This window comes from Gobio gobio, assembly GCF_949357685.1.
Source record: "Gobio gobio genome assembly, chromosome: 22".
Classification (NCBI taxonomy): domain Eukaryota; kingdom Metazoa; phylum Chordata; class Actinopteri; order Cypriniformes; family Gobionidae; genus Gobio; species Gobio gobio.
In genome coordinates this window covers 36363902-36380889 of record NC_137118.1, presented here as the reverse complement: position 1 = coordinate 36380889, position 16988 = coordinate 36363902, and the positions used below count along the sequence as shown (strand labels likewise).

Here is a 16988-nt window from a genome sequence, read left to right as displayed (position 1 = left end):
TCTCTCGGCTGTGTTCTGGCAGCGGCTCACCAAAAGTCAGCCAGCTCTGGCCCAGTAATGGTTGCCAGATTTGGCTAGGCTTTGGATGTGCGGATTTGGCCTGATTTGCACTGAGACACGGCACATTTAGCCACATTCTGCCCAATTACGGACCAAAAGGGCTGGTCTGATTTTGGGCAAGATATGGCCATATAAAAAATACAAAAAAAATTCTAAACATAAGATTTATGTATTTTAATTGCATATAATTTTTCCATGTATTTGAATTACATTCAATTTTAACATAAACAAATTAATAAACTTATTTGTGATTCATATTTGTAAGTTATACATAGATGAAACCGGTAAGAATTATGTAATAGTACACAGAAAAACGTGTTAAATGAACACTGCCTAGTGTTCATGTGTGTGCACACTACTGAGTTAAAGTACCATTGAAGCAGTGTTGATGTTAATGAGATAATTAAGTGATGATTGAGCAGGAACAAGAACTACAATGACATATAGTGGCTCAATCACTGATCTCTTTCAGAGTCTAATGCTCTGGTTATAGAGATAATGTATTATTAGTTTTGTAGTATTCATAATAATAGCCATGTGATTCTACAGGAGAGCCAGGATGGTTGTTGTAATCAAACAATATGCAGGATTTAAAAAAATTTTTTTTTAATCTACAGCATTGCTTAGACACAAACAGACATCAAGAATCAGTGTATAGATTTTAACAATGTGACAATAAAAATAATCAGATAAACATCAACTCTGAACATAAAACAAGCTACTATAAAACATCACAAGAATCAAAGAAAATTAGTCACAATTCAGACACATCATTTATTCATGCCGCAATGCATGCTGGGACCCATGGGAGAGTTTTGATTGGTGGTACCAATCAAGACTTGGTACTGGCTAAATGTAGTATTTGTATTTGTAGTAAATGTAGTATGCTGGCATGATTGTGGCTCATTGCCGACTCAGTTTCAGTACCCAGACTCGGGCCACTACTGGCTAAGTGTAGTATTTTTGCCGGCATGATTGTGGCCCAATGCCGGCAGTTTTGGCAGCCGGACTCAGGCCAGTGTATTTGGGCCGATTCTGGGGCGTCATTCATCCCGTGTCCATCCCGAGTCTGGCAGCCGCAACTGGGCCGAGTCATTTCATCCGGCATGCCGGATCTGGGCCATTGTCGGGCCGAACCATTTTGGCTACCTGGGTGTGCTTATCCTGGGTGGCTGGCAGTTGCTGATGCTTGCACGCATTCACAGGAATGCACACAGAGTAATGGCCGAGCTCAGTATTTTGACTGAATAATTTGGTTTCTTTCTCGCAAAACTTTATAGTATGCCTCCTGAACACTTTCCATATATGACACTCACTGTATCATTACGTGATATTTTTGTGTCATTTTTGTTATGTTTTAGCCTAGTCGCTATTCACTGCCATTATATGAAAGATAGAAGGACATAAGGTATTGGAACAACAGCAGGGTTAGTAAAAGATGGCTTTATTTTTATTTCAGGGTGAAAAATATCCCTTTAAAAAACATGAATGCATTCACTCATCCAGAAACATTATTAGATCCATCAGTATGGGGACAAGTTCCATGATTCCACACTCATTCACTGCATCATAAATCTACGCCTTTATTTTTCAAAAGAGGTTAGCAACCCCTAGCGGCGAAAAAATACATATTGTAGCTTTAAATATGGATATTTTTCTTACACAAACACATCGCTTCGCTTCAGAAAACCTTTATTAACCGGTTGGATTACTTTTTGGCCTTCAAATTTGTTGGCTGCCATTTACTGCCAATATAAAGCTTGGATTAGCCTGGACAGTTTTTTTTATATAACTCTGATTGTATTCGTCTGAAAGAAGAAAGTCATATACGTCTAGGATGACTTGAGGGTGAGTAAGCCATGGGGTAATTTTCATTTTTGGGTGAACTATCCTACTGAATTGTTGTGCTTGTGTTTAAATCATCTAGTGGTTTAAAAGAGAATAAAGGCAAAGGCTTTGTCTGAACAAAATAAAATGAACATTATTAGAAATACTGTACATTTTCAGTTAAATGTTTAGTAGCAGTTCAGCCATCCATAGTTCAACAGAACACGATTCACACGTCCTGAGGTGAAATCATATTCCGTTTGCCTTGGACCATCTGAGAAATAAAGATAACCTAAAGAAGAGAAAAAAATACTTTTTTAGAGAAAAATACAAAAGGGAACAGCATTAAATAATGAATAATTGAATTGTTAATGTTTTTGTTTTGTAGTGTTTAAGCTCACCATAATTTTCAAAAGCAGCATCCACCTTTGAGCCAATGCCACGAAAATGACGTCGAATAGTTTTAGGAAAGCCACTGTCCATCTGACCTGCTCTTTCATTGAAGCTACACCATTGTAAAAAAAAAAATATTTTTTTGATGTTATGAAAACACAATTATAATCAACATTATTATATATATAGGCTATATATATATATATATATATATATATATATATATATATATATATATATATATATATATATATATATATATATATATATATATATATATATATATATATATATATATATATATATATATATATATATATATATATATACACACACACACACACACACATTCTCACCTCCAGTATTTGCTTCCAACAAAGAACAAAGTGCGCCCGGTTGATTTCACATAAACAGCTGCATCAATCTTTTTCACATTTGTGGGAAACCCGAATTTGGTTATGGATTTGGGATATCCAGACAAAGTAGTGCTGCCTTTTACTGCCCAGTACTGCTGACCTTTATGTGAAAGACAACACAACTACATTTACTGAAGACATTTTATACACCACTTAAAGACTCTTTGGGAAATGAGACTTTACCTTTGAAAAGGAAGCTAGTGTCTCTGTCACTGAACTCATAAGCAGCATCAACAGAGTCAATGGATGGCCAGGTAGATTTGATTTCTAGCATTGAAAGTCCACTGTAGTAGCCCTTTTTCCAGTAATACCTGATGGACATGAAGGCATGACATATTACATTGTTTTTAAATCAAACTTGTTTTTAGTCACATTTTTACATTAACTTGGACTGATGACCTAGCCAAAATCATATTAGGTTTATTATTTGTGATTTTTTCCCCTTCAAAACACATAAGCACATACCTCTGTGTGCATATGAGAGAAATACAACATTATTTCTTACCTATCTTTAAAAAAGTACAGTTCTCCACGAATGCTGGTTGCTGCATCAAATACTAACTCACGCTTGCATGGTTCTGGTGGGCTTGGTTCAGGATTTGGTTTTGGGTCTGGTTTCGGTTCTGGTTTTGGTTCAGGTTTATCTGTTGATGTTCGAACACCTGAAACATAGAACATGGGTGGAAAATACATATTTATAGATTGTTTTATAATTGATTAAGTTCACCAGTGGCCATACAATATGATCTACTGTGTGTAATTTATTGACATTGCAGTATGTACAGTTCTTTATCACCAAAAAAATAAAAAAATAAATTACCATACAGGGCCTGGACCCCAAGTCGGTCATCACGGGGAAGTGTATAGCCATTCGTGTTGACGTATCGGTATGTTGGATACATGAGAGCTGAACGGTCTTTGGAGTGATCTAGTCCCAGTGCATGTCCAAATTCATGAGCAGCCACCAAAAGCAGGTTTACATCTAAAGCAATTTATGATTTTGTTTTTAAAATAGAAATGTAATAACTGACATACATATAAGCATGTGATTCTACTTCATCTGTGCATTAACCTCGTGAACTTTGGGACCACTTCTCATCATCATCAAAGTGTGTGTCTCCCCCCTGCTCCGGACCAGGTGAGTTGGCATGAGCCAGAACCCCGTTTGGGCCATCAAATGGGTAAAAATCTCCATGGTCTAAAAGTAAAGAATACATATAAATCTGTGTGTGCGTGTCACATATATTTGAGGGAATGGATATGTGTTTAGAACCTACATCCAGCTTTGAAGAGAATCATGATATCAGCTGTGCCACTGTAGATCTGTTTGAAATCCAGTGGAATAACATCACTGTAGAGCTGGAAAGCTTTGGCAATAATGGCATCCACTTCTCTCTGGCTCATCTGTGATGTATATTCAGTAATTCTAAGAGAGATCATGTTTAGAATCCACTTTAAAGTCATCATGACACCAATTGACAATTCATATTTTCATGGAATACTGCAGTGTTTATTATAAATGATTTAGCCGTGCACATCATAATTTTTTTCATTCATGCGCACTCATAATCTTTAATCGAAATAACTTCCCCTCCCTTATGCTGCCACATCTAGTCACTTCTCTGATGGTGCGAGGGTGGGACAACCTATCACTCACATGAGATCGACCTATAGCAAACCTCTCAGATATACAGTACGTCACAATAGAGAAGAAATATTTTTTTTTTCTTTTTACTAAAACTACTTTTGGTCCCCAAAGTCCCTTCATTGACAGTATCATGCAGGAGCTAAACTTTTCACATTTATGCATTTGGCAAATTCTTTTATACAAAGTGACTTAAAATTGCACTCAAGGTACACATTGGAACAGCCAGGGAATCAAACTCATGACCTGGGTGTTGTTCTACTGATTGAGCTACAGGAAGGCACACATGTAGCCAAATTTACCTATATGTTACAACGCTCTGCTTCCACTTGGGTCTCCCCTGGAAGTGGCCGTATTTGGCCACATCAGTGACTCCACAGCGTGGCAGCTTCATCGTTTCAAGAGTGTTTGAGTCCAGCTTGCCCGTGACCTCCAGTCCAAAAAATGTCTGCATGGCCTTCAGTTCATTTTCTATATCTGGGAGGAACATCGTTCTGCTGCGGGGTTTAGTTGCATTAAGGTCCCTGTAGAACTGTGACAGATAAGCCTGGGGAGAAAGAGGAAGGAACATTTTATAACATTAAATGTATAGATTAGATAAGAAACATAAGAGTACATATAAGGCATATGGGTACTGACCTCTGCTATTTGATGGTCTTCTGGTGATGCAGTTACGGGGGCTCCATCACAAAGAGCCAAATACACCACAAGTGTCAGAACAAGAGCTGTCAAGTGCCCCATACTGCAGTCCTCTTCCTCTACAGGGAAAGAAAAGTGATCTCCAGAGTCTCTGTTTCTGCCTTTTAGAAGCCTAAATAGTCTAAAAAGGGGCTTGTCCAGTGTTTTATCATCTCCAATCAGCAGCAGTATTAGCGGGGGTGGAAGTGGGAAACTGCAGAGTTTCATGGGCTTTTGGCTCCTGTCTGAACATGTCAGACAAAAGTTTGTGTTGCTGATGACGTTATCTCTGACGCAACTGAATGGGCCGCTTCCGGAAGATTTTAGGTTTTGTATTCACTGCTTCTGCTTTTGATATCCCCCCTTCTGGTCATGCCCCGGAGGGCATTGTTTTTTTTTCCACGTTTCTGGTAAGACGGGATGGCTTTCCAATTTCCGACACTAGATTGTGATGTCTGTTTTCCTACCGGCATTTTTACTTCGGTGTTGAAAGGTATAATTAATATTATGTGTTAACTTGAGATCTAATTTTTTATTTCCCTAATTATTATTTTCTCCTTTTTTTTCTTTTCCCCTAATTTTTATTACCTTTTAACTATACACATGTACACATACATGTCCATGTAACATAGAAAAAAAGAACATTAGATTGATCCATAAACTTTCCTTGAACAGATCCAGCGAGAAATTGCATCTCCTTACAGCAAACACACTCTCTCTCGGTTCGCATCGGCAAGCAATTGCCACAGAGAGACCATCTATTTTGCCCCACTCTCGCCTCCTCAACCCCCTGATTGTCTTTGTTTTGATGATTCATATTTAGCTTCTTCGATGTTTTCATTCTCACAACTTTCGCGCTCTGGCTCAAACTGAAAAGGCTGAACAGATGACATTGTTGCGACACAGTAGGATGAAGTTAAGGTAGCCATCGACATAGAACGCAAACAAAATGGTGCCGCCCATTGTCTAAATATGTAATGGATTTTTTAAATAACGTAGATCTTTCATGGGTTTTCAACTACATATTTCAGTAAGAGACATAATTTATTTTATATTAAGCCATACAAGTCTTAACACCAGGGGATCCCTTAAAGCAGGTGTCAGGGATATTTTCATTATATTCATGCAATACAACTGGAATAATGTAAATCCGCATCAACCAGTTGCAGTTTTAGTAGTGTATTCATTGTTTGTGTTTGAGCTTGTTTGCAGGCTAGTTTTATTTTCTTCTGTCACAGATTTTCTTTTCAGCATTGCAAGCAGCCTATTAAAACGTGCATGACACTACAACTTACAAAGATGGAGGCCTAATAGGCCTTAATACAATTTTTTTGGGAGAGATGGTTGAAATGTGTTCAAAATGTTGGACAGCTTATCTTAATGCAAAACTGTCAGTACACTGTTGCTCCCACAAAAAAAGTAAGCTTATCAGTAATGTGATGTTTTGAGCAAATCAGGTCTTGTTCAGACTGGTGGGAGCAACAGTCTGCTGACTTTGTTTTGCATTTCTATGTACTTTTTCGTCATGCACTTGGATTGGAGACATTTTTGGATATGCTGGTGTTGTGAAGTTCGTCTGACGGTAAGGAAGAAGACAAAGGGGTCGGCTTACTGGAACTCGAGCTGGTTTATTGACTCAGTTTACTCAGGTTATAATACTGTGCACTTCGCACCAACACAAAGGTTTCTCATAAATTCTCAATCGTCGGTTTCTCTCTAGCAGTTCCTCACTGCTTCCTTTTCCCAGCCGAGTTCCAGTCTGTCTCTCCGTCTCCAGCTCTCTTTCCCTCTCTCTCGTTTCCTCCCGATCTATGTACTCTCTCCACGCCAATTACTGCAACAAGAGACAGGTGTTCATCATTTGTGTTTGATCCACTTACGTGCCGCTCGTCCTCTGAGGCTGCGTCCCAATTCGCCTACTTATACTACGTCCTAAAAGTATGTACTCTTTTTGTGAAGAAAAAGTACATACTTTTGAGTGTGTAGCAGAAGAGTATGCAAGCTTTGGGACATACTACTTCGTCATCTTTAACGGACTCTGTTACGTGCGTCCCGTCACCGTTTAAACTGCCCTGTCAATCATCGTCACAGTTAAAATCCCCCACTTTCAATTTAATTTCATACCGTATCGGAGAGAAATGTAGTCGCTCGTTGATCTGCCTTTCGTGGGTCTTTGTGCAGAGACTCCTCTCGTGTGTTTGCAAAGTTAATGGCCAAACGTATCATTACAAAAGTTCTCAATGCTGCTGAAGGAGAAATATAATGTGGATAATATTGAATAAATATCTTTTCGTCAGGTTAAATACTGATAATTGCTCACTCAAACCACTTTATATAATCCTCTCCACTTAACCGTCAGACTCGCGTAACCGTCATGTTTGTAGTTTTTTTAAACACTTTTTATCCGCGTTTGTAGTTCTAATCGAATCCTCGTCCATCTCGCAATGGGTTGTGGGCAATATCAGCCGTTAGAGTGCGCATCGATCTGCACTTCGGATTCTGACCGGAAATAGTAAACCATCCGGGAATCTTTGGAATACTTTTTTCAACATACTAAGATTTGGGACATACTAAATCTTTTTTCGAATACTATTTAGTAGTAGATAGTATGCGAATTGGGATGCAGCCCGACTCTCTCTCCCGTCCCAGACTTCGCTAAACCACGCCCCCCTCGCCACAGCTGGCTTTTCATGTTCCTTTGATAGCTTATTCTTATGGGGCCTGTAAATCCTTTAAATACATTTATCATCAATATTCATTGTTAAAATGTATTTAAATTAGATAAAGGTGCACTACGTAACTTTTGTGTCCACTAGAAGTCGCCTATTTAAAACAAAGGCGTAGTTTGATGATGCCAAGTTTGAGTGCAGAATCTTGGGATATGTGGTCTTTCTTTTCAGTGGAAAAGAATCGGGATAGGACTCGGGAAAAATCATGTTCATGGATGCGATTATTAACGTTACTGTAGTATGAAGCAGAGCAGGTCCAAGTGTTGTGGGAGCTGAGCAAGGCCGCTGGAGCGATTGTTAATAAGATAAATGCAACACACGTCTCGCGAGCAGCGGGACTTTTATTATGACAGAGTCGCCGGCTCCACTTCCGCTTTTCCGGTCATGAGTGTGAGGTAACGCAGCTCTGTTTATCATATTAGATTTGAGTGTGTTGAAAATTATATTATGACGTTACTCTGTGCGTTCGCTCGGCGGCTGCTATGACACTTGTTGCAGACTGCCGTAAGAGTAAAGCTTTTCTGCAAAATAAAACCGGAAACCGAGGGTATAGCAGATATGACTCAATTGACAGGTGACTCCCTCACACGTCCCGGTTCCTTGGTTAAAATAGCAATTTTCTCATGATTTTCAAATAGTTGGAAACATTTGGGATATTATAAGTACTCAACTGAACAAAATATATAACACTGGCCTAGTGGTTTTTGGATATTTTACTGAACAAATTTTACATAGTGCACCTTTAACTCTTAAGCTTAAACCGTTATTTTCTGTATATTACAGTTTGTTTATACTTTGTCTAAAATTCAACATTAAAAAGTTGGTTTCCATTCAAAGTTGCGCATAAAACATTTGTGAATAAAGTGTTCAAGAGAACAAAATCGTCACTTCTTGGAAAAGTGGTGCTAATATTGGGCTGAGAGATAATGAAGAGGCAGATGTATTTGCAAAAAAAGGCCATAGAGCAAGGGACAGTAAGTACATGTTAATCAATATTACTCACTACTTAAATATATAAGTTCACAGTAACATTGACACCTTAAGTGTAAAATGTACTTCTAAATTAAATTTCACATATTAACTAAGTTAAGTAAAACTAACAAAGAAAATAAGTAACTTTAACTTGGTCAGTAAAAATTTGTGGAGTAATTTCTTCAAAATGATTAACAGTTGTAAGGATCGGTTTTGCTGCTGAGACAAAAGCTGAGATCCAACCCCCTGCAATAGAACAATAAAACTCACTAATCTGGAGAGAAGATCTCACAGAAAGACTGTGGGACATCACCCTTCCCAAACCTTCTGCCCCTCTCCATTTTCCCCTCCCTTCCCCGTTTCAAGTCACAGAATGCATATATACCACAGATGATGTATCTTGTGAATCTATTGTTTTTTCCCTTTCATGTTTGGTCTCTTTTTAAATGTCTCACTGCGATTAGTAAAATGGGCTCATTTTCACGGCAGTCACTGGTTGGATGAGAGCGATTGAAACTTATGAGAATTATTTTCTCCTTTTTGAGCAGTATCTTTAAGAAATCTGATCCTCTCCCCCGAAACCAGGTGTTTGTGTTGCAAATATTTACAACCCTTTTGTTCTGGTCTGGGTATTTAAGGAAGGTAGCAGAGCTGCCATTTTGGAAAACTTGTAAGATAATGTATTTACAGAATCTGTTTAATGTTATTTACAAAAAAACTAAAGTGCCTAATTCAACTCAAGAAGAGCATGTGAGCATATTCAATTTGGAAGCAATAATTGTTTTTGGCAGGTTAAATACTTTTGAATTCAACCCCTTACCTGCAAACACCCATAAAGCTCCTGGTCCAACAGGTCCATTAGAGCTACAGTTAACATAAAGCTACGTAACACAAGCACACTTTCACTCAAAATGTCACTTTTAGACACCATTTGAGTGTTTGTATTAGCTTCCTGTTGCAATCTAATGGGGATTTTATTCATATGCTGATGTTATATTTAGCATTTTATATGGAGCTCATTGCTTCACCTGCTTAGCATTTATAATGTAAACATCCATTATTGATATAAAATAGCCGAAATCACATGAAAATCACACAAAATCCTTATGCCATAGTTATCGTGTGTTTATTAGCTTCTTAGTTCACGTGTAGAAATGTAGAATTGGTTCGTTCTTCACAGAGACAGAGGAAGTGTACACAGAAGAGCATTGTGCGGGAGGGCAGGATTGAGTCACGTAAGATTATTGACAGCTCTAGAGGACGAATGAGCGCATAACACTGTGATGTTTTTACGAGCAGTGAATGTTGAACAACAGTAATCTGTGGCCGTCTGCGATCCTTGACACTAAAGGGGTTAAATACTTTTGAATACTTCCACCTACGTCTAGCATGACCTTTCCAGCGTGATTGTGCAATCCGTGGCATGACGCAGAGCAGTGCAAGATGAGCAATTTAGGTTAAAAAGTATATAGGCGACATTTTTATTTAATTTTTTTAAATAACCGATCATTTTGCTAGATAAGACCCTATTCCTTGTCTGGGATCGTGCAGAGCCTCTGAAGCCCTTTGAAACTGCATTAATTTGGACCTTCAACATTTTGGTTGCCAATGAAGTCTATGATGTGGAGAAAAATCCTGTAATGTTTTCCTCAAAAAACTTAATTTCTTTTCGACTGAAGAAAGAAAGACATGAATATCTTGGATTCTATTTTATTAATAAAATATCAGGACATTTTCATTTTGAAGCGAACTAATCTTTAGCATTTTAAAAACACACTTAACTGAACACACTTCAGATGTAACAGTAATCAGCTTTGTAAAAGCCAGAATATCAAACAATCTCAACTATCAATAATAAAACAACTCTAAAGCTTTATAAAAGGTCAGACTTTTTGTCAAAGCATGTTGATGCTTGTTGAAGTTGATATAATAGGCGTTTCTGCGTATGAGCTTCTGAGTGATGGATTAGTCTTGTCATCGCTATGTGTTTGTACAGTACAATAAGAAAAGGTTGAACTTCTGTTAAGTATAAGGATCACTCAGACATATATGGACAAACTTCCTATGTTTACATTCTAGGGCATGAATAAAGGTGTTCCGCCTCAGGGTTGTGTTTTTGCATTTGTGCCTTTCATCCATGTCAGGATTTAGGGAACTCATACTGGATGTGTCCTGAAGGGAATTCCAGTGGTTACGTAAAACTTCAATCAAAGCCTTTTTAAAAAAAAGAAAAGAAACCTTGCTTCTTTACTGTCATTGTATAGACTATAAACATTTAAGGCTTATTTATTGAAATAGCATTATTGGGCCACAGGCTCTACCCAATTTACTTAAAAATAGATTTGTCTGGAGTGCATGGTCTAAAAACATGTATTGGTATTATTATTTGAACTGTATTCAAATTGAAATATTATAGATGCAAAGAAAAACTAAATTACTGAGGCTTTGTGAAGCATTGAAGTAAATGTGCCGTATTTGTGGAAGCTTAGAAAAAATCCGACACCCATCTCTACGGCGACACCTAGTGATCACTTGCATGTGTTGACTCGGTTTTATTTAACAGAATCCATTTTCCAAGAACTACAGAGAACGACTCGTTTGGACTACAACATGTTTTTTTTTCTTCCTGATCTTATGAAGTCATAATGTTACTCGTTTAAATAATCCCAGTCCACGGAATACGCAAAAAAGTGGATGAGGCCTGGTTGAGCTGAGCTAGAGTAGACCGTGCTGTTACTATGTCAAAGAGACACTGTTTTTTTTAAATGTTTCCAAATTGAATTTGTTTGAAGTTCATAGGGCTGACTAGCCTAGAAATCTAGACGCACCCTAGCGGTAGAAAATGTATTTTCCCACGAGTGTAGTCTAGCAACTCTCGGTAGACCTGAGAGCTGGAAAAACCAAACTCTGGTCAGGCCAATCACAGCGTGTGTAGAGTCGGTGGGCGGGCTTAACATAATGACAGCACGTCACGACAGAGTTGCGGAGGTTCTGCGTGCTACTCGTAAATAAAGTTGACGAACAGCGGCCTTTCCAATCGGCTTTGGCCGCGACTCTGGAATACTTGGAGTTAAGCTTTTCTTTGAGAAAAGAACAAAGAACGGCACTGAAGTCATTCCTAAGAAAAGAAGATATGTTCAAAGTTTTGCCTACCGGATACGGCGAAAGTCACTATCAACTACCGTTAGCTCGGCTTCACCTTCTTCTTCGCTCTGGTTGGTTGTGGCGCTCATGGCGCTATCCAATGGCGTGCAGAGGGAATTTGAAAGACAACCGTTTATCCCGCCCCTCGGATTGAGCCCTGTCAATGGTGAGTTTCCAGACCCAACATCTTGATGTGGGTCTGGCTTGTCAGGCTAAGGGCTGACAAGAGTGTTTAAAATTGTTTTTAAACACTGTTCCGGAACATTAAAACCACAACGTTTCGGAAAATTAACATATTTTTGTTACAGATTATTGTATGGTTTGTATCACTACTTCAAACTTGTTTGGTCTGAATCAGATTCGAATTGGTTTAAAATTGACGGCATCCGAAATATTTACACTAGAGAAGAACTTGCAGTTATGGAGGGATCAAACATTTTTCAGGCCTGGAGAGATATTAAGTTATATTTTAAAATGATGTGCCTCTCTTTCCCTGTCTTCCCCACTTTCTTTAAATCCTGATTGCTCTTAACATAAACAATATTAACAACAAAACTCTTAACAACAAAATATTGGGGTTTCATCATGGCTTAAACTGGGAATCTCCCAAATGTCTTGTCTATTTTCAGAGGGGACTCTAAAGTCTTTCCAAAAGATTGTGAGGCAATATAACATTCCAAAGTCTTATTTATTATTACAAATAATTATTAAAATGTATTACAAAGACCTTCAGTTACAACATTTCTTAAAACTAAAGATGGACATAACAGAGATTGGATTACTGAATCCAATCTGCCTAAAGGGATCAATATCAAGGACATCAATATACCTCTGCCTTGCCTGGACTAAAGAGTGTCTACATTGGTCAAACGATTGAGGAAAATGACTGGGCTATTGTATGTGATAATGCGTGCCCTAAAATGTACCCTTACACCGCTGCGTATTAATGTTTATTAACGCTACAGGCCTGTGCTTCGAGTGTAATAAAGATAAAGATACATTCATACATGTTTTTAGTACTGTGACAAAATTTTGTCATACTGGAAGAAAGTACATAGTATAATGGAAGATCTTGGCTGTATGGCGGAAGCTATTGTAGATATTTTACTTTATAACGTGTTAAATATGAATTATGAAAATGAAAAATTATTCTTACACAAACAAATCGCTTCCCTTCAGAAGGCCTTTATTAACCATCTAGTGGTTTAAAAGAGAATAAAGTCAAAGGCTTTGTCTGAACAAAATATATATACATTATTAGGAATACTGTACATTTTCATGTTTAATAGCAGTTCAACCATCCATAGTTCAACAGAACACGATTCACACGTCTTGAGGTGAAATCATACTCCGTTTGCCTTGGACCATCTGAGAAATACAGATAACCTAAAAAATAGAAATAAATACTTTTTAGAGAAAAATACAAAAGGGAACAGCATTAAATAATGAATAATTGAATTGTTAATGTTTTTGTTTTGTAGTGTTTAAGCTCACCATAATTTTCAAAAGCAGCATCCACCTTTGAGCCAATGCCACGAAAATTACTTTGAATAGTTTTAGGAAAGCCACTGTCCATCTGACCTGTTCTTTCATTGAAGCTACACCATTGTAAAAAAACAAAACAGTTTTGATGTTATGAAAACATAATCAACACAATATTCATAAATAATATAATATAATATTATATATATTATCACCTCCAGTAATTGCTTCCAACAAAGAACAAAGTGCGCCCGGTTGATTTCACATAAACAGCTGCATCAATCTTTTTCACATTTGTGGGAAACCCGAATTTGGTTATGGGTTTGGGATATCCAGACAAAGTAGAGCTGCCTTTTACTGCCCAGTACTGCTGACCTTTATGTGAAAGACAACACAACTACATTTACTGAAGACATTTTATACACCACTAAAAGACTCTTTGGGAAATGAGACTTTACCTTTGAAAAGGAAGCTATTGTCTCCGTCACTGAACTCATAAGCAGCATCAACAGAGTCAATGGATGGCCAGGTAGATTTTATTTCTAGCATTGAAAGTCCACTGTAGTAGCCCTTTTTCCAGTAATACCTGATGGACATGAAGGCATGACATATTACATTGTTTTTATATCAAACTTTTTAAGTTACATTTTTACATGAACTTGCACTGATGACCTAGCCAAAATCATATTAGGTTTGTAATTTGTGTTTTATATACATTTCTATTTATATATTCAGATTACACACATACCCCCCCCCTCTCTTTCTCTCTCTGTGTGTGTGTGTGTGTGTGTGTGTGTGTGAAGTAAGAAAACATTTCTTACCCATCTTTAAAAAAGTACAGTTCTCCACGAATGCTGGTTGCTGCATCAAATACTAACTCACGCTTGCATGGTTCTGGTGGGCTTGGTTCAGGATTTGGGTCTGGTTTTGGTTCTGGTTTTGGTTCAGGTGTATCTGTTGATGTTCGAACACCTGAAACATTGAAAATGGGTGGATATATATTTATGTTGATTGATTGATTTAAAATGATTAAGTTCACCAGTGGCCAAACAATATGTTTGTATTCTACTGTGTTTAATTTATTGATATTGCAGTATGTACAGTTCTCCATCACCAAGAAAAAAATAAATAAAAAAATTACCATACAGTGCTTGGACCCCAAGTCGGTCATCATGGGGAAGTGTATAGCCATTCGTGTTGACGTATCGGTATGTTGGATACATGAGAGCCGAACGGTCTTTGGAGTGATCTAGTCCCAGTGCATGTCCAAATTCATGAGCAGCCACCAAAAGCAGGTTTACATCTAAAGCAATTCAATTTGTTTTTAAAATAGAAATGTAATAATTTACATACACATAAGCATGTGATTCTACTTCATCTGTGCATTCACCTTGTGAACTTTGGGACCACTTCTCATCATCATCAAAATGCGTGTCTCCCCCCTGCTCCGGACCAGGTGAGTTGGCATGAGCCAGAACCCCGTTTGGGCCATCAAATGGGTAAAAATCTCCATGGTCTAAAAGTAAAGAATACATATAAATCTGTGTGTGCGTGTCACAAATATTTGAGGGAATGGATATGTGTTTAGAACCTACATCCAGCTTTGAAGAGAATCATGATATCAGCTGTGCCACTGTAGATCTGTTTGAAATCCAGTGGAATAACATCACTGTAGAGCTGGAAAGCTTTGGCAATAATGGCATCCACTTCTCTCTGGCTCATCTGTGATGTATATTCAGTAATTCTAAGAGAGAAAGAAGTAAATCATGTTTAGTATCCACTTTAAAGTTAGCCTGGATGCCAGCCGAACTTAGCCCGCCCACAACATTTGAGTTCGGGAAATTCGGTCTGGACTTGATCTGTTGTGGAGCAACTATACCCGAACATGAGTTGTTCGGACCAATCAAATTGTCAGGGCGGGCTTTATACGATGATGGACAGATGATAAACAGAAACGTAATCATCCATGTCACCAAAGAGCGGTTGGGTTGAATTCATTCTAATCCTAAACTTAGAACTTGTTCGTATGCATTCTCCTGTACTATTTCTCTCAAAAATGATGATCGTGTTGGTAAGTACTCTGTGTATCCTTAAATTCTTTTTACAACACCGGCAAAGATTGTTTACACTCATCTTCTTCTTCTACTTCTTCCAGTCTGCATGCAGTTGAGTTCTGTTGATAACTGCGTTGCTCTGTTGCTCTGATTGGTTGTAGGTCTATCCAATTGAGGTCTTTCTTGGTTTGGTTGAAACACGCCCCATAATCACAGCCCAATGGAGCAGTATCAGACTCATATTCTGACTAGAATTGAGTATGACGACGTCAGGCTACTTTAAAGTCATCATGACACCAATTGACAATTCATAATTTCAGCAGTGTTTATTATAAATGATTTAGCTGTGCAAATCATATTTTTTTTCATTCATGCGCACTCATAATCTTTAATCTAAATAACTTCCCCTCCCTCTTGAAATGACATCTAGTCTCTTCTCTGATGGTGCGACGGCGGGACAACCTGTCACTTGCATGAGATCGACCAATAGCAAACCACTCAGATATACATCACAATAGAGAATATACATATATTCCCATCACAATAGGAATAGAGGAGAAATACAAACTTTTTTCTTTTTATTAAAACTACTTTTGGCCCCCCAAAGTCCATTCATTGACAGTCTCATGCAGGAGCTAAACTTTTCACATTTATGCATTTGGCAGATTCTTTTATCCAAAGTGACTTAAAATTGCACTCAAGGCACACATTTTATCAGTTTTTGCTTTCCCTGGGAATCAAAATCATGACCTCTGTGTTGTTCTACTGATTGAGCTACAGGAAGGCACACATGCAACTAAGCCTACCTGTATGTTACAACGCTCTGCTTCCACCTGGGTCTCCCCTCGAAGTGGCCGTATTTGGCCACATCAGTGACTCCACAGCGTGGCAGCTTCATCGTTTCAAGAGTGTTTGAGTCCAGCTTGCCCGTGACCTCCAGTCCAAAAAATGCCTGCATGTCCTTCAGTTCATTTTCTATATCTGGGAGGAACAACATTCTGCTTTGGGGTTTAGTTGCATTAAGGTCCCTGTAGAACTGTGACAGATAAGCCTGGGGAGAAAGAGGAAGGAACATTTTATAACATTAAATGTATAAGAAACATAAGAGTACATATAAGGCATATGGGTACTGACCTCTGCTATTTGATGGTCTTCTGGTGATGCAGTTACGGGGGCTCCATCACAAAGAGCCAAATACACCACAAGTGTCAGAACAAGAGCTGTCAAGTGCCCCATACTGCAGTCCTCTTCCTCTGCAGGGAAAGAAAAGTGATCTCCAGAGTCTCTGTTTCTGCCTTTTATAAGCCTAAATAGTGTAAAAAGGGGCTTGTCCAGTGTTCTATCATCTCCAATCTGCAGCAGTTTAAGCGGAGATGGGAATGGGAAAATGCAGGGTTTCAGGGGGTTTTGGCTCCTGTCTGAACACGTCAGAGAAAAGTTTGTGTTGCCGATGACTTTTTCTCTGACGCAACTGAATGGACTGCTACCAGAAGATTTTAGGTTTTCATTTTTGCTACTGCGTTGAAAGGTATAATTAATATTATGTTTTAACTTTAGATCTAATTATTTATTTCATTTATATCTAGTT

General features: G+C 38.1%; 1 protein-coding gene across 1 annotated transcript; it reads right to left on the bottom strand.

Moving 5' to 3' along the window:
* Positions 1-220: 220 nt before the first annotated feature.
* On the bottom strand, positions 221-16358 carry mmp30 (matrix metallopeptidase 30; the record flags this gene model as incomplete). The annotated part of the gene is made up of 19 exons (XM_079804020.1): positions 221-2179; positions 2289-2392; positions 2637-2796; positions 2880-3007; positions 3202-3358; positions 3517-3678; positions 3769-3894; positions 3974-4122; positions 4644-4888; positions 4981-5264; positions 13194-13250; positions 13359-13462; positions 13562-13721; positions 13805-13932; positions 14168-14318; positions 14488-14649; positions 14737-14862; positions 14942-15090; positions 16207-16358. The coding sequence occupies 19 exons, from the start codon at positions 16356-16358 to the stop codon at positions 2076-2078; spliced, it is 2808 nt and encodes a 935-aa protein (XP_079660146.1). The 3' UTR covers positions 221-2075.
* Between the last annotated feature and the right edge of the window lie 630 nt (positions 16359-16988).